Raw genomic sequence first — 22,823 nt, 5'->3', positions numbered from 1 at the left:
AGCTTTAAATGTGGGCTTAGAAAGCCTTTTGCCAAGTTCATTGTCTGTTTCATCTTGATTGACAGCTGCCTCCATTTCGACGTTAATTTCCTGATTCCCCACGCTACTCATGTTTACAATGTCAAGCAATAGGTGGAGATTTTATATAGAATTCATGGTAGGATTTGCCTTTATCCATCTGCGCGAGGCGACTCCTTCCACAACTTTATTCCATTCATTCATGAATCCGTCTCACCGTAATTTCTTTGATGTGCTGTTCCGTGTTGTTGATATCGTGGTTGAATCGGCAGACAACGTCAATGAAAAGGGCCGCTGTTCCTTGAGTCCTTCCGTATCTGTCCGTCTTTGAAAACAATCTTGTTTAGAAGCTTATCTTTTTACTTGTGTAAGGGCAACCTAACAAGAAAATGTTGCCAGTGAGGGAATACTGGGTGAAGCTCTTTCCTACGCGTGACGCTTGTTGATAATAAATGATGTCTTCTCCTTGGTCACTGTTGAGAGTGTTTTATTACTACTTGCGGTGTGGACAAATATAAGCATACAAAATAAACTCAAAAATTTACGCAAAGTAACTGAAAACAAACAAACGAGCACGGTAAAAAGATAGTGTGGCTTCCCTGTGAATATTACCCAAATTCCCTGCCGCTGCACACCTGTGAACCCATACATATAGATTGCACTTGAGCACACATGAGCCCCGCCTCCTGAGCCCACTGCCTGCTAATTGGTCAACACTTTCATGATGACACGGTGCCTTCATACAGTAATACAAAAACAGAAAATCATTAAATTGGCTACAACAATATATATATATATATATAGAGTGTTACCCTGGCTCTTGCAGCGTGTTGTCGAGACCATGAACATGCTCATCAAAGTTGGTCAAATACGCAGGTGTGCGGCTACCCTGAGTCCAGCCCTGGCTGCTCTTGCGTCGAGGCAGAAGCACACGCTCCCTGACCTGCCCTACGACTATGGCGCTCTGGAGCCCCACATCTGTGCAGAGATCATGCAGCTCCACCACAGCAAGCACCACGCCACTTATGTAAACAACCTCCACGTCACAGAGGAGAAGTACCAGGAAGCCTTGGCCAAAGGTGATGTGACGGCACAGGTTGCCCTTCAGCCTGCTCTTAGGTTCAACGGAGGAGGCCACATCAACCACAGCATCTTCTGGTCAAACCTCTCGCCAAACGGTGGAGGAGAGCCACAGGGGGACCTGCTGGAGGCCATTAAGCGGGACTTTGGCTCCTTCCAGACGATGAAGGAGAAGATGTCCGCAGCCACGGTGGCGGTGCAGGGCTCGGGCTGGGGCTGGCTGGGCTTTGACAGGGAGAGCAGCAGACTGCATGTTGCTGCCTGCCCAAACCAGGACCCCCTGCAGGGGAGCACAGGTCTCATCCCTCTCCTGGGTATTGACGTATGGGAGCATGCCTACTATCTGCAGTACAAGAACGTTCATCCCGACTACGTTAAAGCTATCTGGAATGTGGTCAACTGGGATAATGTGAGCGAGCGCCTCCAGAGTGCCAAGATGTAAAGAGACTGTCACCCTCAACGTCTCCCACTTGACCCCTGACCTTAACTGCTTCAAAGCGCACAAAGACGTCCGTCTTCCCTCGCAGCGAGACTGGCTGTGTTGACACTCGACCAGTGGCGATTCTAGGATTTTTTTAACAAGGGGGCACAGGGGCTTCCCTAAAGAACAAACAGACTTGTTAAATGGAAGAGAATTGTATAGAGGCTCAAAGTTAATGAGCCTAAAACCGTTCATAGACAATGAAGGGCTTCTGCGCGTCGGAGGACGGCTTCAGGAAACCAACTGGGCGTACGCACAAAAACACCCTCTCATACTTTCCGGGACTAACCCCTTCTCCCTGCTGGCCATAAAGAGAGCACACAACGATGTATTCCACTCCAGTTTACAAGACACCTTGACACAGGTGAGAGAACAGTTTTGGATCATAAGAGGACGCCAGTTGGTGAAGAAAATGATAAAACAGTGTCTCATCTGTTGAAAAAGTAAATTAAAAGCAGGCCAACAATGTACTGCGCCTTTGCCCAAAGATAGGGTGACAGAGGCCAAGCCATTTGAAGTAACAGGTGTAGATTTCGCAGGTCCATTATATGTAAAGCCCCAGAATAAAAAGGCATATGTAGCTTTGTTCACTTGTGCAGTGACAAGAGCTATGCACTTAGAAATAGTATCAGACCTCAGCACAGATTCATTTCTTTTAGCCTTTAGATGATTTGTAGCCCGACGAGGAATCTGTACCACGATATATTCAGACAACGCAAAAACATTCAAGCGTGCAGACAAAGATCTGAGAGCTATGTATAGGTTAATAACAGATAAGAAGATACAGGAGTTCTTTGCAGAGAAAAACAATCACCTGGAGATTCAACAGATACTGGATTCGCTGGAAGAAAGATTATTTAATGGAGCTGAGATCAGCACACACAGCATCTGCGACCAAGCCCAGCACATTCAAGGTGGGCGACCTGGCTTTGCTGTACGAAGACATGCAGCCAAAACATATGTGGAAAATGGGTCGCATCGAACAGGTGTTCATAGGACGGGACGGAAGGGTTCGTTCATGTTCGTTAAAACTCCCCAAGAATCTGGTCCTGAAGAGACCGGTACAGCTGCTGTACCCTTTGGAACTAGGAGAATGATGACGCTTGGAAGCTCATCGGGGGGGGGGGGGGGGGGGGGGGGGGGGGGAGTTTGTTGTGACTTTTTGATAATAACAGAATTTTAATAGCTTGAAATATCATTTTTTATTATAGCAAAAGGTGTGTAAATGAATTGGCATAAATATGTTCTATAATAGCCATAATGGATATGTACGTTAAATTGTTTATTATATTGTTTAGAAGAAAATTACATTATAGGCTATATTTCTGTAACGCACCATTTTTTCCCCCAGTGGTAAGTCAGTTGAGCGCAGGCATAGCCCCACGCTCCAACGTTAATTAGAGACGCGTGTCACCTGTAAAAGGGTGTGTTTGATCCTTCGGGAGAAGTGAGAATTTTGTTTGTTAAAACTAGAAGCCATGCCTTGCTGCTGCTCTGCCTAGAGAAAACATTGTAAAGGGAAAACAAATTAAACTAAATGGATTATTGAGAACTACATTGCTGCCTCCTGGTCGTGAATGAAAATGAAGAACGAAAACTGAACGTTGAATAATCATGTGTTTTAATAGAAAGAGGACCTTGGACAGTTTATTGTGCAAACACAGCTGTTTGAAATAAAAGCTTTGTGAAAATATGAACTCAATTTGTGCCTCCTTTTTTGTACAAGAGGTATACAGTAGGTGTACCATTATTTTTAATTGATTGTATGGTATAAAGGTCACCATTGTGCTGAGAGAACATCTTTAATGTTGAAAATGCAAGCAAGTATTACTTTTTTTTGGTTCTGTGCAGTGCCTAACAGTGGTGTTGACAGTATGCCAATGAACATAACCTGAAATCCTCCCCCCATGGGGACCGGTCCCCATGGGGGGAGGGATTTCAGTTTTTTTTTTTTTTTTTTTTTTTTGGAAAATGGCAAGTGGTTTTTGTGTTAACAAAAGATTATAATGATTTTAGCAGTTAAAATCATGTCTCTTGAGTCTACATCTTCTAACTACACACCCTCAAGACCCCTACGCTCTGCATCTTTTAACTACACACCCTCAAGACCCCTACGCTACGCTCTATATCTTCTAACTACACACCCTCAAGACCCCTACGCTCTGCATCTACTACACACCCTCAAGACCCCTCCGCTCTACTGTATATCTTCTAACTACACACCCTCAAGACCCCTACGCTCTGCATCTTTTAACTACACACCCTCAAGACCCCTACGCTCTGCATCTTCTAACTACACACCCTCAAGACCCCTACGCTACGCTCTATATCTTCTAACTACACACCCTCAAGACCCCTACGCCCTGCATCTACTACACACCCTCAAGACCCCTACGCTCTACTGTATATCTTCTAACTACACACCCTCAAGACCCCTACGCTCTACATCTTCTAACTACACACCCTCAAGACCCCTCCGCTCTACATCTTCTAACTACACACCCTCAAGACCTCTCTGCTCTACATCTTCTAACTACAGGTAGGTAGGTAGGTAGGTAGGTAGGTAGGTAGGTAGGTAGGTAGGTAGGTAGGTAGGTAGGTAGGTAGGTAGGTAGGTAGGTAGGTAGGTAGGTAGGTAGGTAGGTAGGTAGGTAGGTAGGTAGGTAGGTAGGTATTTATTTAGACAACAAAACATATACAGATCATTACATCACATATTTATTTGCTTTAGTCAAGGATAGGAACGAAAAAGCCAATGACTTATTTACATCTTTGTCCCTGGAAGTCAAGGATGCTTGATACATACACATACAACTCATTACAGAAAATCATTCACAATTATTACATTTGATAGCAATAATGGCACAATCATTAATTAATACAAACATGCGTTGAGACATGTTTGAGACATGTTAAACTAGCCTTGAGTCTGTGTGTCTCAGAGCACCCAGAGGGGAGGGGGTGGTGGGGGGGAGGGAGGACGGAGAGAATTTCCGGACTCGACTGACTACAGTTGCCGTCACCTAGGACCGGAGGGGGAGGAGCTGGGATATGACTACCGTTGCCGTCATAGGGGGTGGGATTTGGTGATGAGACAGTCACTTTATCACCCCTCCAGCATAGACACCAGGCGTACACGCGGGAGGGGGGATTGGGTATAGGGATTGGGGTTGGGGGAGCCGCTTGCCACTCTCATCTCCCAGAGGGCCTTCGACTCCAGCAGCTCCCTGGTTCGACCTTGGTCCAGGAATTTGTTTTGGCTGAACTGACTGGCAACATTTATCCCAGCCACGTCACTTTAAATTTGATTTGAGTAGAGTACACACCCTCAAGACCCCTACGCTCTGCATCTTTTTTTTTTATTTTTTTTTTATGTTTATCTTTTTTTATTGGAAGAATTAGTACATTTATACATTTCAGTTATCCAAATTATACAACTTCCATTTCCTTCCCCATTTTTATCCCCTAATCCCACCCATCCCACCCAGTGAGGGCGACGACAAACATACATGTAAAAAAGAAATTAAGAAATAAAATAAAAATAAAAAATATAGAAATTTAAATAATTAAACAAAAGTACAGATGTGGCAGACCAAGCTACGAAAAAAAAAAAAAAAAAAAAAAGGGAAATTAAAAGAAAGCAAAAGGGGAAAAATATATATATATATATATATATAATAATAATATATAATATAAATGATACTCTCCATTTTGGTAGCGTGATTTCCAGATGGTGAAACAAATAAAATGGAAAGTAAATTTAACACCCTTAGCAGACCACCACAATGCCATCTCCCCAGCCATGCGTGGGCTAGCAGTGTCATGAAGGTAGATAGGGGGAGGAGGGGGGTCATGGGGTCCCAAGTTTGGGTGGAGTCATTTGGGTTTTGAAATTAGATAGGAAGGGCTGCCATGTTTTGTGGAAGATATCTGTGTGGCCTTGTGTTGTAAATCTGATTTTCTCTATATGTATAAGAGACATGACATCCCTCATCCAGTGTAAGTGTGAAGGGGGAGTGGCTGCCTTCCAGTTGAATAGGATGAGGCGTCTGGCAATGAGTGAGGCAAAGGCCATGGCATTGGATTGCCCAATAGATATTGCAGCGTTTTCCGGTGTTAAACCAAATAGTGCAATAAGAGGGCATGGGTCAATATTAATAAAAAATATATCTGAGTAAGATTTAAAAATGGAAGTCCAGAAAGGGGCCAGTACTGGACAATGCCAAAACATATGAATAAGTGAGCCAGGGGCTTGGTGGCACCGGTCGCATGTGGCATCCATGCCTGGATTTATCTTCGCCAGTCTAATCTTTGACCAATATAGACGGTGGAGGAGCTTGAACTGTATCAATGAATGGCGGGCACATATTGAAGGAGAGTGTATTCGGGCAAGAGCGTTTTCCCATTCTTTGTCTGTAAATTGATGATTTAGATCGGACTCCCAGTTTTGTCTTATAGCCAATACTGAGGAGGGTAGGGATAGGGATATGATGTTATATAGTTTAGATATTGAGCCTTTGATTACAGCCTTCACCTCCAAGATGCGATCGATCAAAGTTTTTGGAGGTGTATGGGGGAAGACAGAGATGCTTGGAGATCACTTGTTGACGACCTATGCCCCAGAAGGGGTAGCAGGCGTAAGTAAGTAAGTAAGTATGGGGGAACTGGTCAAATTTGCTCTTAACAAAATCACGTATCTGTAGATATCTGAAAAAATTTGTTTTTGGTAAGTTAAACTTTAGGGACAGTTGTGTGAAAGACATAAATGAACTGTCTTGGTACAAATCATAAATGTTCAGAATGCCATTCTTAAACCAGTTGTTGAAGGTTTCATCCACCATAGAGGGAGGGAAAAGGACGTTTTTGTGGACAGGTGACGACGGTGACATAGCGTGGAGACCAAAGTGTTTTCTGAACTGGGACCAGATCCGGAGGGAGTGTTGTACTAAGAGGTTGTTGGTGTACTGGGCGGTTGTGACTGGGAGCGGAGAGCAAACTAAGGATTGTAAGGATGTTCTAGAACAAGATGCCCTTTCCATGTCCACCCATGCCGGTACCCACTGACAGAGTCCGTAATGGGAATGACTCCAATAGAGAATGCTGTGAATATTTGCAGCTCAATAGTAGACCAAGAAATTGGGTAGTGCGAAGCCTCCCTGCGATTTAGGCTTCTGGAGGGCCATTTTATTTATTCGGACTGGGCGTTTATTCCAAATAAAATCTGATATTGCCTTGTCGAGGGCTTTGAAAAATGACTTTGGAATGAAGGTTGGAATATTTTGAAATAAGTACAGACATTTCGGTAATGTGTTCATTTTCACAGTGTTCACTCTGCCAACAAGTGATAAAGGAAGTGATGACCATCTGATGAAATCCTGCTTGGTGCGCTCTGCATCTTCTAACTACACACCCTCAAGACCCCTACGCTCTGCATCTTCTAACTACACACCCTCAAGACCCCTACGCTCTGCATCTTCTAACTACACACCCTCAATACCCCTCCGCTCTACATCTTCTAACTACACACCCTCAAGACCCCTCCGCTCTACATCTTCTAACTACACACCCTCAAGACCCCTACACTCTGCATCTTCTAACTACACACCCTCAAGACCCCTACGCTCTGCATCTTCTAACTACACACCCGCAAGACCCCTACGCTCTGCATCTTCTAACTACACACCCTCAAGACTCCTACACTCTGCATCTTCTAACCACACACCCTCAAGATCCCTACGCTCTATATCTTCTAACTACACACCCTCAAGACCCTCCGCTCTGCATCTTCTAACTACACACCCTCAAGACCCCTACACTCTGCATCTTCTAACTACACACCCTCAAGACCCCGCACTCTGCATCTTCTAACTACACATCCTCAAGACCCCTACACTCTGCATCTTCTAACTACACACCCTCAAGACCCCTATGCACTGCATCTTCTAACTACACACCCTCAAGACCCCTACGCTCTGCATCTTCTAACTACACACCCTCAAGAAGACCCCTTCGCTTTGGGGGGGGGGGGGGGGGTCATCAAAGAGAAGCCGTCTATTCTCTGTCCTCGCTCCACAATGATGGAACGAACTTCCCACCACAGTCAGGACAGCGGTAACCCGCCCAATTGTCCGTCGTCGACTAAAAACACGCTTATTCAATCAATATGTGAAATAAATAATTTGTTTTATAAAATAAAAATACTAATCTTTGTACCATCTTTTACTATTATGCACTCTACTGCTAAGTAATCTACCGTGCCTATATTACTACCTACTATGTTACTATGCACTCAAGTTCGACACAATTGTTTCGTCCGGGTGGTAAGATGGCCGTCGGGCAATCCCGCGATAACAGCCAGCGGCCGGGGTAGGCAGCTGGGGCAGTGGCGTGGGCTGGAGGAGCGTGCTGTGTTGTGGCGACCTCTGCTGGGAGAAGAGGCGTCCTCGGCTGCGTCGAAGAGACGTCCACAGCGGGGCTGAAGGGCCGAGATGGCGCGCGGGCTAAGCTGTGGGCTAACCTAAACACAGCTAAACTGTGGGTCTTGGTGGACCCTCCTGCTATCGCCTATATAGCTAACGCACGGTGGCTATGTATACCACCTGTCTTCGGCCACGCTCGCCTAGTGGTGCACTCAAAGTGTCTATAGCCGTTAGCTACAAGCTAAAATACCGCGTACACTTCTAGTATAACCCATGGTATTACTGAAGTTTATTCCTTTCTCTGTTTCATTAGTCCAACACTCCACTATCGCCTGTAGTTCTATAATAACACGTTTTGTAGCAGAGTCTATCTCTCCCGCTTGCTCTCAACGGGGCTCTTCGAGAGCGCACGTCTGTTCACGTCCACGTTCCACACCGAAGAGGGCTCCTCTCGCTTCCGCTCCCCAGGTAACCAGCGTCTTCCTCATCTCCTTTCCCCTCTGCTCCGCCTGCCACCACCGCCCCCTGCTGGCGACCGCAATCTGGTCCCACTATGGGACACTCAAGGCAAGAAGAAGGATGATCTAGTTGCACGTTAATAATCCATATTCCGGTCGGAGGGATGAAAGAGAACCTTGCGTTATTTGTCCGGGCGGGATATCAAAGAGAACCACTGGTTACCATGTCTTTGCGCACACAGGGGAAGTAAAGGGTAACGTTAGCACTTCTGAATAATAGTAGAATATTCAGGATGCTACACAAGCACAGAGAAGAAAAGGGTATGTATCTGCTCGTCTAACTCCATGGTAGATGGCAAATAAGCCAATTTCCCCAAAAGTTACGTAAATTACATAAATGTAAATGTAAATGTAATGGTAAATGTAAATGGTAAATGTAAATGGTAAATGTAAATGGTAAATGTAAATGGTAAATGATAAATGGTAAATGGTAAATGTAAATGGTAAATGATAAATGGTAAATGTAAATGTAAATGATAAATGTAAATGTAAATGTAAATGGTAAATGGTAAATGTAAATGGTAAATGTAAATGTAAATGGTAAATGTAAATGGTAAATGATAAATGGTAAATGGTAAATGGTAAATGGTAAATGATAAATGGTAAATGTAAATGGTAAATGTAAATGTAAATGGTAAATGTAAATGGTAAATGGTAAATGTAAATGTAAATGGTAAATGTAAATGTAAATGGTAAATGTAAATGGTAAATGTAAATGGTAAATGTGAATGTATCCACGGTGGCGTGGCGTGAGGAGACGCAGTGGGATGAGGAGACGCAGTGGGATGGGTTCACAGTGAGTTCAGTGGACGAGAGAGAGGAGAAGAGGGCTGCTGCCGGTACAGAAGCTGACGTGCACCACTCTGCTCCCTCCCTCCCGGCGGGCGGGCGGACAGCGCAGCAGAGTCTGGTATTCATCTGGGTTGTGTACACCCTCATTAAACTCACTCGTCCCCCGCTTTCTACGCACCGTGTCATCCGCGTTGGTATTTGGCCGGGGAGAGACATGATGACGTACGGAGTCCCGCAGGGCGCGCTCCGGCGTCCAAGTGTTCTGGGGTACATTTCAGGAAGTGACACACGGGCTGGTGAACGAACCCTGTGTTTGTGTCAGTGTCATGTACTGCTAATGGGGGGGGGGGGGGGCAATTGGGAGCCATTTGGATGTAACACGTGCAGTTGTGGCTACCGGGGTTGGTTTTCACATGCACATGTCATAACTGATCTCTCAGAGTCCAACGTTGAACTCTGTTCTCCAATATACAGGCAAGCTGCTACGTATGGCTGGTGAAAACTGAACATGAAATGGCTGTGTAGGATATAGGTTGTGGCGTCTAGAAAATCATAGCTCTTCGCCAACCTTTTTTACCAATTAAATAGAGTAAATGGTAAATGGTGCATTTATATAGCAGCTTTTATCCAAAGCGCTTGACAATTTGTTCCTCACATTTCACCCATTTCACTCACACATTCACACACCGACGGCGGAGGCGACCATGCAGGGTGCCAACCTGCTCATCGGGAGCAGTTAGGGGTTAAGTGTCTTGCTCAAGGACACTTCGACACGCTGCCCGGGAGCCGGAGGATCCAACCGGGAACCTGCGGATTACCAGATGACTGCTCTACCTCTTGAGCCACTGTCGCCCCCCAGAGTCTGGTGAGATGTGGTCTACAGATGTTAAAACGGAACAGTTTTTGAATAAAACAAACCTGTAGCAGTTCTCTCATATATACATATATCTGTCAGAAAATGGACGGCTTGAGTGAAGTAGTTGCGAACCAATCAATTACTACACTGCCTACGTGCAGCTCTTGGGAAATTCAACTTCGCTTTGGTCCCGCGGACATATGGCGCCGTTAGAAGTATTGTAAACACGGCTTGAGTGCTTTGCCGTCGGTTCTTGATATAATGCCCTAATTGTTTTCATAGCGTTTTTGTCTAATCCAAATTTCTCCAATACTTTATAGAGAAATAGCCAGCTTACACTGTCGAAAGCTTTTTCTGCATCTAGGCTAACTAATACTGCACTTCCTCCTTCCTTTTGTATCTCCTCTACCACATGCACTGTCTTCCTTATGTTATCCTGCCTGCCTTCTTTTAATGAACCTGGTCTGGTCCTCGTCTATAATATCTGTCATAAATGTCTCAAATCTTTTGGATATTATTGATGTATACATCTTGTAATCTACATTAAGTATGGACACAGGTCTGAAACTGCTACATAGTTCTCTATCTTTCCCTTCTTTTGGATTTGTAGTAATTATGGCTTCTTTCCATGAAGGTGGCATTGTGCCTTCTTTCATTGTGTGTCTGAATGCTGCTTCTAATATGGGGCTCAGTTCCTGTCTAAATGTTTTGTAGAATTCAGAGGGGAATCCGTCGCTACCCAAGGACTTACTGCTCTTTGCTTTACTGATCGCATTTCCCACTGTTCTGTAATCTCTGCGTTTAATATTTCGTTCTGTTCCTTCCCTATCGATGGTAGATCTAATTTTCCTAAACAATTCTCTATCTCCTCTTCTCCTGCCGCTATCGGTTGTGTGTATAGTTTCTTATAGTATTCTTCAAATGTCTTCTCTATTTCAGCTGGTTCTCTTAGTATTTTGTTTGTGTTCGTGTCCCTTATTGTGTGTATTGTGTTCAGTTTTTGTTGTGTCCTGATTCATCTAGCTAAAAGTCTGGTCGCTCTCGGTCCTCCTTCATAGTATGTCTGTTTCATGTATCTAGCTTTCTTCTCTATTTCTGTCAGCAGCTCTTTGTTTATCTTTCCTCTAACTTCCTTTACCTCTCTAAGTGTCTTTTGGTTATTTGAGCTTTGGTGTTCATTCTCTAATTCTTTCAGTTTCTTTATCAAGTTCTGGTATGTCTCTATTCTGGCTTTCTTGAGTAATGCCGTCTTTGCTATAAATTTTCCACGTATTACTACCTTTAGTGCATCCCATAAAATGTTTGGGTCTACCTCTCCATTATCATTGTCTTCTCTGTATCTAATTATGTCTCCTTTTACTTCATTAACCAAACCTTTGTTATTTAATAGTCCTACATTCAGTCTACAAACTGTATTTCTCCGCCTACTTTTAAGATTCACTATCAGATATATTGCGCTATGGTCTGATATGTCCGTCACCCCTATCCTGCAGTCTTCTACCCTGTATCTGTCCCCTGTTGTCATGAGAAAATAGTCTATCCTTGAATATGTTGTGTGTGGATGCGAATAATGTGTGTATTCTCTATCTATTCTCTATCTAGTATGTGCATTTCTCCATATATCCATGATTCCTAATTCTGCCATTTGTATATTCATATATTTGCTAATGTTTGTCCTCCATTTATTTGTGCTTGTCGTGTATGTCATAGTTCAGTACTACATTAAAATCACCTGTACAGAATAGGACCCCTTCCCCATCCATCGCTATGATATCAAAGATTGTTTCAAATAAATATTTCTCACTTTCTGGTGGAGCATATACATTCACTAGTGTTACCATTTGACCTTCCATTTTCCCCTTGACGATTACATACCTCCCCTCTTTATCCCTTATTTCCCTGATCATTTCAAACTTCACTGTGTTCTTAATTAGTATAGCTACTCCTCTTCTAAGGTTCTGTTTAAAAGAACTATAAAACAGATTCTCATACCCGAATCTCTTCAGCTTTTCATGTTCTTGTGATATTAGATGTGTTTCTTGTAAGAAGATAACCTGCGCCTCTTCTTTCTTAAGTTTTGTCACCACCTTACTCCTTTTAATCGTATTATTCACATTCAGCTACATCATTTTGATACCCTTAACTTGTGTCATATTTCTTTTCCAAATGTTCTCCCGTTCTACCCATGTCACATAAAATAATATTTGTGGTTGTAGCCACTGCTATCCCTGTCTGATTTACATACATATAACCATAATCAGGGATGCGGCAAGTGGGGGTGCGGTGGGGGCTGCAGCACCCCCTGCTGGCGGGGAGTGTAACTGCAACTGCAAGGTTGTTTTGGCATTTATTCCATTGTAATACCGAGGCTACTCAATGTCACAGAGCGGAGCAGCACTGCAGATTTACCTACTCTTGGAATTCATTGCCAGATCCTCACAGGGGCGCTGTCTCGATAATGCAGTGTTATTAAAGCAGCTTGTAGCCGACACATGAACCGGTTGGGATTCGAATAGATGCGGCCTGGAAGCGTTAACGCGGAACTGGAAATCCGTTGGTAAAAAAATAGACGCAGTCTGGAATAGTTTTGGGACGCTGAATTCGCAGCCAGTAAAGGAATATATCTGTGGTTTCCCTGGCGTGAACAAGCCAGCAGAACTATCCGAGCCCCCGGGAGGGTGGTCGAAGACCTTTTGCATGTCGGCGATCATGTATGCGGGGAACGAATTGCAGAGGGACGACTGACTGAAGTGGAGAGCTGCCTGTCGCCCATTCTAACGCAGGACCCTTGAGCAGATCCGACAGGTAAGCGATTTTAGATGTATCACTTTGGAAGTGTGCGGCTGTTGTCCGAATACTAGTGAACATTGAAAAATAAAGGCACAACATTTAGAGACGTCCCCGTCGTAGCGTTCTGGTACGGGGGCGCAACAGGTGGGGTAGGCTGGGCTGTGTATGCATCAAAACGGTTACATTGTTTGTCTCGCACGCTCCGCAGAGCTGAGCGTGAGAGCGCGGAGTTGGGCAGTGGTCTCCTCTAGTGAACGAGAGTGTTGGTTTACCAGAGTGGTAAACCTATGATGTTATTATTATATCACTTATCTCAGCACCCCCACTTCCCGCGGACTTCCCGCGGCCCTGACCATAATCAACATTAACTTCAACATTAACACTTGGAACTTCCATGGTAGTTGAGGGATTCAGTCATCTCCCTCTTTCCCCCGCTGGCGGGTGGGGAGTAGTGGCTCTCCTAGTGAGAGGGCTCCCCCTAGTGGCTAAGAAATGCGCACTATACATGTCCAGCTCGTTCTGTGTGCGACCTCCAAGCTCCCGTTCATAAGCTCTGCATTAGTCACTTTCATGTCCCCGTCTATTTGTATTATGTTTCACGTGTAATCCTGTGGTTCTTTCATATCCGCCTCAATATATCTCTTGAATCTCCATGTCCTTTTTTTATTACTTTTGGTATAATTATCTCGTATGTATGCAGTATCATTTGGTAACCATAGATCTGCATTCTGCCTGAAACTGGTGTTCAAATAGATAAGAGAAAAGGATGTCTGTTAACTTGGGTTAAGGAATTCAGTAACTAATCAAAATCATGTGTTCTAGTCTTATAGAAACAGTCAAAGTGTAACAATTGGCAATCAAATATAGTTTAAACCTGATTTGACTAGAGTGACTTAGCTTAGAGATTGTGTGTGTCTACAGAGACTTGGGCTCACAACAGGAGGTAGATTTGCATACAACTGTTGGCAACAAGAAGACAATAGGTCAAAAGTCACACATCGGTGGTATCTGTTAAACTGGCCCTGTGGCACGACATGTGGGGACAGCTGCCGTAGGAGGGACTAGGATTCAGTATCTCAGTAACTCAAGTACACTTTCAAATGTCTGTTTCTATACTTGAATTAGCTTAAAATGAACTGCAAATGTTCCTGTTATATTGTGGTAATAATCCTGAATCTAATGATATGAAATATGCAATGTTTATGAGTAAGAATCACAGAGTTTGAAATTAAGCCACTTCTGAAACTACATTGGAAAATACTAAAAGTGCTGAATAATAACTGTATAAAATAGATATTGATTTAAGTTAAAAGAAGATGATTAGAAAACTATAGAAGTGGTCTTAATGATAAAACTACTGTGATTCTCAGTTAGCATCAAGAGAAACTATTCAAAAATGATATCTCTGTGTTTATGGAATCAATCTCAATTCGAATATATATATCTTGGGTTTAATAACAAAAGTATTAAGTTAGTTTAGACGGTATCTATTTCTCTGATTTGAAACAAAGTAGAGAGGGTTGGCTTACTGAGGACAACCTTCTATTTCAAATTCAAACTTAGGGAGCCCGTGATTGGAGGGGAACATCTGCTTGACGTCACTCCTGTGACATCACGCAGACACTCCCGGCTCATTGATAAAAAGGGGGGTGTTGTGACTGTGGGGACACACTGAAACGGAACCAACACAGGAACACACCTCCCACCTCTTCACACAGAGGACGGCGCAAGCAGAGGAGAACACGGAGAACAAGCTTTTGGAACGAGAACAGAACCTCTTTGTTTGTCACCAGACAAACAAAGACCATCCACAACTCAACAACTACCATTCTTTAATCTACTTTCTTAGTCTAGTGTTGATTACAGACGGCATAGGGTCTCGTATATCAATACTATAGCATTGTAATTGAACCAGAACCATTGTGATTACACTTTTAACTTTGAATTAAAACAGATTCTGGTACAATTTCTCCTCTTTTTCTCCTGCATAGCCGCCGTGAAACAAGGCCAGAGTTATGGTCTTTTGAAAGTACAAGGGTTTTTAGGAGACACAATTCACAACGCAGAGTAGGCTGGTTCTGATCCATCAGAACAGAACATAGAACCTTTGTGACTTCATGTACTTTACCATCTTCTCATTGTATAAGTCCTTTTCATGTTTACCTTTACTTGTATTGTGTGTGTCCCATGTATACCAGTTTAATGTGTATTGTACTTATCCTTCCCTGGATCACCGTGTCCCATCTCGTCTCCTCTCTGTTCCCCTTCTCCGTGTCTTTTCGTCTTTCTTCTCAGTTGATCCGCTTTGAATCGGTTCAGATCTCCTTCACCGTCCCGTCCTCCTCTCCTCTTCCTCGTCCCCCGACCCTGGTCCATCTTCTCGCCTCCTCCAACCTCTGCATCAGCGTCGGTCTCTCCTCTTCTCCTCCCGGCACCTTCCATCCTCTCCGGTCCATGTCCCTTGTCGCTTCCCTCACGCCGCTGCACACCCCTATGCCTTCTTTCCAATTAACCTTCAGCGTGGTCATTGGTGATTAAAATCTGATTCCTTTCTCTTTCAGAGTCTTTTTTATCTGAACATAGCTCTGACGCTTTACAGCCACCTCTGTTGAATATAGTCATGGTCGCAGGTTCTCCGAATGCTCTGCGTGTTAGCTTGGTTAGCTATTGCGCTAGCTTGTTGGTTAGCTATTGCACTAGCTTGTATGCTAGTCTGTATGCTAGCTTGTAGCTCCGCTACCCAGGTGGGCATCTCTGGTCTGTCGCCCTGCGTCATGCTAGCTTGAATTACCTCCTGCGCCACCTCCTCGTGTCGATACATTTCTCTGAGCTCGTCCTGACCCTTCTTTAATTCTTCCCTGAGTCTGTCGATGTCGCTCTGAATGCTCTGCGTGTTAGCTTGGTTAGCTATTGCGCTAGCTTGTTGGTTAGCTATTGCGCTAGCTTGTATGCTAGTCTGTATGCTAGCTTGTAGCTCCGCTACCCAGGTGGGTATCTCTGGTCTGTCGCCCTGCGTCATGCTAGCTTGAATTACCTCCTGCGCCACCTCCTCGTGTCGATAACTTTCCTCCAGTGTTTGTACTTCTTCTGGGGTCCCTTTTCTCTCGCTTTTTCTCGTGTTCATCCTTCCTTTTCTCTTATATCCTTGAATTGTCACTTTTTATTTTGTTTTAGATAGTTTTACTTCCTTTTTTCGATATTCTTTGACCAGGAGCTCTTTTCTATGGCCGCTTACCCGAACATCTCAAACTGGAAGTCCTTGTGTTCATGTTCTACCTCAGATTTGTGGACAGACTTGTCTTTCTTGCCCACAAATTAAAGTAATGGCTTTGCTTGTCCAAATGACAATACTGACCAAATTGAGATACATTTTTCTCTTTTCCATTTATTTAGTTTGCTCTACAGTTTGAAACCGTCTGTACACAGTAGGCTATGTGTGCTAATCAGACTTGAGATTGTATTTATTTATTTTCATTGTTAATTCCAGTTATAAAAGTTTTATTGTTATACAGTTTGTGTTCATGTTCTACCTCAGATTTGTGGTTTTGGCAAGTAGGCCTAGTTTGTCATGTTCTGACAATAAAGAATATTCTGAACCACAATTAACCTTCTTGTTTCTTCAGCTTTCATTCAGCAGCAAAAATAGCCTTTAAACTTGACAAAAATAATTATTTCACGTATATCGAGATAATTATCGATATCTTTATCGTGATAAATGTTTTGGCCATATCGCCCATCCCTACCCTGACGAAGACGGACAGGAGCACTTGGATTGGCCCATGTCTGCTACCTGGGCCCTGTTTCTTGTACGTGGTTCAACTAAGTCGATCAAGATGTCATTATCCAGCTTCAGTTAACCCGATGTTTGAAGCCGGGATTTTCCTGTTCCAAGAAGGTGGATTCAGTCTCGTTAACTCAAGCCAGACTTGATTCTCAGGATCAGTGCGCGCGCCCGCCTCAGCTGAGAAGACAGCAGGTGTCGATCGCAGAAATCCTGATTCTCTAGCGGCATTGATTGATTAATTGATTTAAAACTTTATTAACATATTGCAGTACGGCTCAATCGCCTCGCCGACAAGTTAAATGCGTTATCTATAGGCTAATTTTAAGTCCCTCATTACCTCAATCAATCAGATTATATTTCTTTAAACTTGCCTGCTGGATTGAATAATCAAATGAGATCTTGCTAGCGAAAATAATTAGTTAACTGTTATACAGAATTACGATACGGCTCTCTTACCCATTGATTGATGTATAGTCAATCTTTAACTTATCTCCAATGTGGTCTAACGGGTTGTTCTTTTGACTTTCACACAGACGACCGGGGTTCAAGACCCTAGTCGTCTCCTTCTTTTTGCAATATAGGAATAATTCAATTTGGTGCACGTTGAGAGCTATATAAAGAATGACATCCTCAATGCATGTAGATTTATAATATTTTAACTTAAAACCAGGCTACTTTGGCGTATAATCATTAATATTATATTCAAAATATTATATCTGGACCACTGTGCCAGATGGGATAAATTCATTGTTTATACATTAATGAACGAGAGACCAGTGTTTAGAATATCCTTTGTTATGAATGAAGTTTATCTCTTTATCCTCATTCATTAATGTGACGTCAACGGCTCATTCAATTTCTCAAATCCGTCAAACAGCGCATCTCATCAGACATCTTAATCCCAGTTACAATTGAAATAACCACATAATGTGTACATCGCACGAGCGAGCGCCACCGTCGCCACGGTATATATAACGTGCATTATTTAGGACAAAGTGAATTTAGTATCAGCATTTTGGGTCTATTTTACATTTCAAAAGCCCCCTCTGGAAGAATGGAGCACAAGAACGTAATTCAGAATGGTATAATGCAGATCGTAGACTGTGGGAATAGTTTCAGGAAACGGGCCGTCACTTCTTTGCGGGGGCGTGGCGATGGTTCAGGCTAAGTTGAACTTGAACTCTGCTTTCGACCAGGCTCAAACTTTTGGATATGTTGTCATGGTGATTTGGAAAATCCACGTACATGAAACCGGAAAGTCCGGCTAACCCAGTTATCCAGTTAAAGTTATCCGGCTAACTCAGTTATCCAGGTACAAGAAACAGGGCCCTGCTGTCCTTGGAGGGAGAAGGACGACGGGATGGGTCAAGTGCAGGGAGGCATTTCATCTGTGACCCAATACAAGTGTGTGTGTGTGTTACTGTGTGTCGCCCATCTTACATGAGCGTGTTGCTGCGTGACAAATAAAAACTTTTTCTTCTAAAAACCAACCTAAGGAAGATCATTTCATTCATCTTCAATGTATGCATTTAAAGGGTAACTACACCCAATTTCAAAATCCATACATGTTTATTCCTATCGTCCTTGATGGTCCAAAAATATTGAACATGATCAACTTGTTCACAAACTAGAGTGCTACAATTCAAACCAGTGATGTCATCAAGTGTAACGTTTGAAGCCGCTCCGTAGAGAATCATTAAGAGCTGAACAACAACGTGACAGGTCCATAACATGCTTTACAGCCTCGCTTTTACGTCAATAGATATATCACGTAATGGATTCAGTGCAACGAGTGCACTATACTGCCAACTTGCGAGTCGTTGCTCGCTGAATATGTGAACCCTCCAAAGCACTGAATCAACGGCGCTGTCAGTGTAGTTTCTGAAGTTCTGTTTTGTTCTGTTTTCATTTTCAAAAACGCCCTTCCAAGTAATTATTATCCAACGGTCCCCCTGTGGCCCGGCTATTTATTGTTTCATTTTTGTATAACGAACGCAAAAGCAAGTGGAACCTTTTGTTACTGCAACTGTTCCTCTGGGACTGATTACATTGCGGTACGTGCCTCACCGCCGGCAAACAGTTAGCGGCTAACTGCTGTCAAACGCATTGCAACGTGTGTCACGTTTTGCGCGCATACTTTAATAAAAGAGTGGGATTCAATTGTAAACGCAGACGGTCCCTCTTGATTATAGGCAACGCACCGACGAGGCAGCGGCAATGGAGTTTATTTGGAGAAGAAAACTATTATTCTTTCTGAGAAAGACACTGAGATGGAAAAAAATACACACGGGACAGCTGCTATGGTGAGCGCATCCCAGCCAACCTGAGGAATACAAATGACACACACACACACACACACACACACACACACACACCCACGCACACACCCACACACACACCCACGCACACGCACACGCACACACGCACACGCACACACGCACACGCACACGCACACACACACACACACACACACAACAAAGAAGGCCTTTCTTTGCTAACATGACATGCTGAAAGCTATTACCAACAGTTAGCTTTGTAAAGGAACATTAGTTAGCTAATGCGGTTAGTGACTCAAGAGAACGCAGCTTACCCGACAGACAGGGGGGGGGGGGGGAAGAGACCGGTCGCTTAAACCTTCAACAAATCAAACAATTCTGCTCACAGTTAACATGAGTTACAGGCTCAGGCCCGACCGTGGCCTTTGGAGATAGTGTTTTGAAAGTTGGACGGACTCCAAAGCCACCATCATTGATTTGGCTCACGATGCAGCCTCAACCTGTGGAGGGCTGTGTGTGTGGGTCACAAGCAGATAATAGGGACTCTTTAAGTTATCCGTGTAACGAATAACCACAAAACTGCTTACGCCGACATTAAGGAGAAGGGGGGAAATAAACAACAAAAAACAACCATGGAAGCCTCAAAGTGAGTATTTAAGAAAATAAATCAAGTCCTAAAGACAGGACAACACTCAATAAAGAGTTATTGTAGAAAAAGAAATAAGCCACAAAGGCAACTCCTAAAAACAGAGTTTATATTGAAAATGTAAAACAATAAACCTCCACCAAGGGAGTGTATGTGCCGTAGTGGGAGAAGACAGTTCCAAAAGAAACACAAGAAAACTGTCATGAAAAGAAACACTACCATAAAAGGCTCAGACTCTATAAAACAAAGTTTAAAATAAAGCCAGTAGCCCAAAACAAGAATGGCTACAAAGAAAGGCTCAATTCTGAATAGGGCAGAGATCAGCAGCACTACACTTCAATATAACAAGCCTGACCAGAAGGATGGCCAACACCAAAGGAAATGAAAAAGCAGTTGACACTGCGAGATTCAAATTTAAATAGACTCAGCTTTACCACAGCTGCACTGACTCAGGTGCAATCAAGCCCACACACCTGCGTCCCATGAGGCAATTAACCACAGAGGCCATGTGATTGACATCTATCGCTCACAGGAAGATGAAATAGATAGCTGTCCCTCACAGAAAGGCGAAATAAAGCAAAAACCCATGACAAAACCCTTATTAACCTCTTAAGCCCGATCGGATGGCGGGGCTATGGACATTATACAAAAGTAACTGTACTTACAGTAGATTTCATTCACTGTCTTTTCTGCCCTGTAACGGGCGCCTGGTGGTACTAAATCCAGATTTAACTCATCGTTGGAAAGAGGAGATTTTGGCCCCGATCCATAGATGTATGACTTGGCCATAATAAGGTAATTTATAGGCCTGAGAGGATCAGACAGAGTGATGGCTCTGAAGCTAGTGAGGGACGGGCTAATGCTGAATGTGATCAGTGCGTATGCCCCCCCAGGTGGGGTGCGAGATGGAAGAGAAGGAAGAATTCTGGAGCATGTTAGATGAAGTGGTGGAGAGAGAGTGTGCCTGTGGGGGAGAGAGTGGTGATTGGAGCGGACTTCAACGGGCACGCAGGGAAACACAGGGGATGAGGAGGTGATGGGCAGGTACGGCGCCAAAGAGAGAAATGCGGAAGGGCAGATGGTGGTAGACTTTGCAAAAAGGATGGGTATGGCGGTAGTGAACACATACTTCAGGAAGAGAGAGGAGCACAGGATTACATATAAAAGCGGGGGAAGGTGCACACAGGTGGACTATGAAGGGGTCATCTGATAGAGGTCAGGGACTGCAAGGTGATCGCAGGTGAGAGTGTAGCCAGGCAGCACCGCATGGTGGTCTGTAAGATGACTGTGGAGGCCAAGAGGAAGAAAGCCAAGGGAGACAAGGTAGAGCCATAGATTAAATGGTGGCAGTTAAAGAGAGAGGAACGTTGTGTGGAGTTCAGGGAGAAGATAAGACAGGCGCTGGGTGGTAGGGGAGAGCTGCCGGTTGGTTGGGCAGCCACAGCAGATGTGGTGAGGGAGACCGCTACAATGGTATTTGTCGTGTCTTCAGGACGAAGGAAGGAAGATAAGGAGACCTGGTGGTGGAGTGAGGAAGTGCAGGAAAGTATACAGAGGAGGAGGTTGGCGAAGAAGCAGTGGGACAAACTGAGGGATGAAGAGAGTAGACGGGCATACATGGAGAGACGGCGGGAGGCGAAGAGAGAGGTGGCAAAGGCGAAGGAAAGAGCATTCAGCGAGCTGTATGAGAGGTTGGACACCAAGGAAGGAGAAAATGACCTATATAGGCTGGCTAGGCAGAGGAACCAGGCAGGGAAGGATATACAGCAGGTCAGAGTGATAAAGGATAAGGAGGGCAAGGTGCTGACCAGCGAGGACAGTGTGGTGAGAAGGTGGAAGGAGTACTTTGAAGAGCTGATAAATGAGGAAAATGAGAGAGAGAGGAGGACGGACAGTGTGGAGGAAGTGAACCAGGAAGTGCAATAGATCAGTAAGGAGGAAGTGAGGGCAGCTTTGAAGAGGATGAAGAGTGGGAAGGCGGTAGGCCCAGATAACATACCAGCGGAGGCCTGGAGATGCCTAGGCGAGATGGCAGTGGTTTTTCTAACAAGATTGTTCAACAACATCTTGGAAAAACAAGAAAATGCCAGAGGAGTGGAGGCAAAGTGTGCTAGTGCCGATTTTTAAGAATAAGGGAGACGCACAGAGTTGCAGCAACTACAGGGGAATAAAGCTGATCAGCCACAGCATGAAGCTATGGGAAAGGATAGTGGAGGCTAGGTTAAGAGGAGAGGTGAGGATTAGTGAGCAGCAGTATGGGTTCATGCCAGGGAGAAGCACGACAGATGCATTGTTTGCCCTTAGAATGTTAATGGAGAAGTATAGAGAAGGCCAGAAGGAACTGCATTGCGTCTTTGTAGACCTAGAGAAGGTGTATGACAGGGTACCAAGAGAGGAGGTGTGGTACTGTATGAGAAAGTCAGGAGTAGCGGAAAAGTTTGTGAGGGTAGTACAGGACATGTATGAGGGCAGTGCGACTGTGGTGAGGTGTGCAGTGGGAGTGACGGAAGGGTTCAAGGTCGGGGTAGGATTGCACCAAGGGTCGCCCCTCAGTCCTTTCTTATTTGCAGTAGTGATGGACAGGCTGACAGACGAGGTCAGGCAGCAGTCCCCGTGGACCATGATGTTCGCAGATGACATCGCGATCTGTAGTGAGAGCAGGGAGCAGGTGGAATAGAACCTGGAGAAGTGGAGGCATGCACTGGAGAGAAGGGGGATGAGGGTGAGCAGAAGCAAGAACGAGTATATGTGTGTGAACGGGAAGGAAGGCGGAGGGGTGGTGATGATGCAAGGAGTAGAGGTACCAAAAGTGGACGAGTTTAAGTACAAGTACAGTTGGGGTCAACAGTCCAAAGTAATGGGGACTGTGGTAGGGAGGTGAAGAAGAGAGTGCAGGCCGGGTGGTGCGGGTGGAGAAGGATGACGGGGTGATCTGCGATAGAAGGGTACCAGCGAGAGTAAAGGGAAAGGTCTACAGCACGGTAGTGAGACCAGCTATGTATGGTCTAGAAACAGTGGCACTGACCAACAAGCAGGTGGTGGAGCTGGAGGTGGCAGAGATGAAGATGTTAAGGTTCTCTCTGGGAGTAACAAGGTTGGACAAAATCCTAAAATGTCTACATCAGAGAAACGGCCCATGTTGAGCAGTTCGGGCAGAAAGGGA

The 22,823-nt window shown here is 44.3% G+C and overlaps 1 protein-coding gene across 1 annotated transcript; it reads left to right on the top strand.

Moving 5' to 3' along the window:
- The first annotated feature begins 855 nt into the window (after positions 1-855).
- On the top strand, positions 856-1,645 carry LOC311238253 (superoxide dismutase [Mn], mitochondrial-like). The gene has a single exon (XM_084326279.1). The coding sequence runs from the start codon at positions 860-862 to the stop codon at positions 1,538-1,540; it is 681 nt and encodes a 226-aa protein (XP_084182405.1). The 5' UTR covers positions 856-859; the 3' UTR covers positions 1,541-1,645.
- Positions 1,646-22,823: the final 21,178 nt, after the last annotated feature.

The sequence above is a fragment of the Notolepis coatsorum genome, assembly GCF_963971535.1.
Source record: "Notolepis coatsorum genome assembly, chromosome: 12".
Lineage (NCBI taxonomy): Eukaryota > Metazoa > Chordata > Actinopteri > Aulopiformes > Paralepididae > Notolepis > Notolepis coatsorum.
The sequence above is the reverse complement of the archived record's forward strand: the minus strand, read 5'-3'. Positions and strand labels throughout refer to the sequence as shown.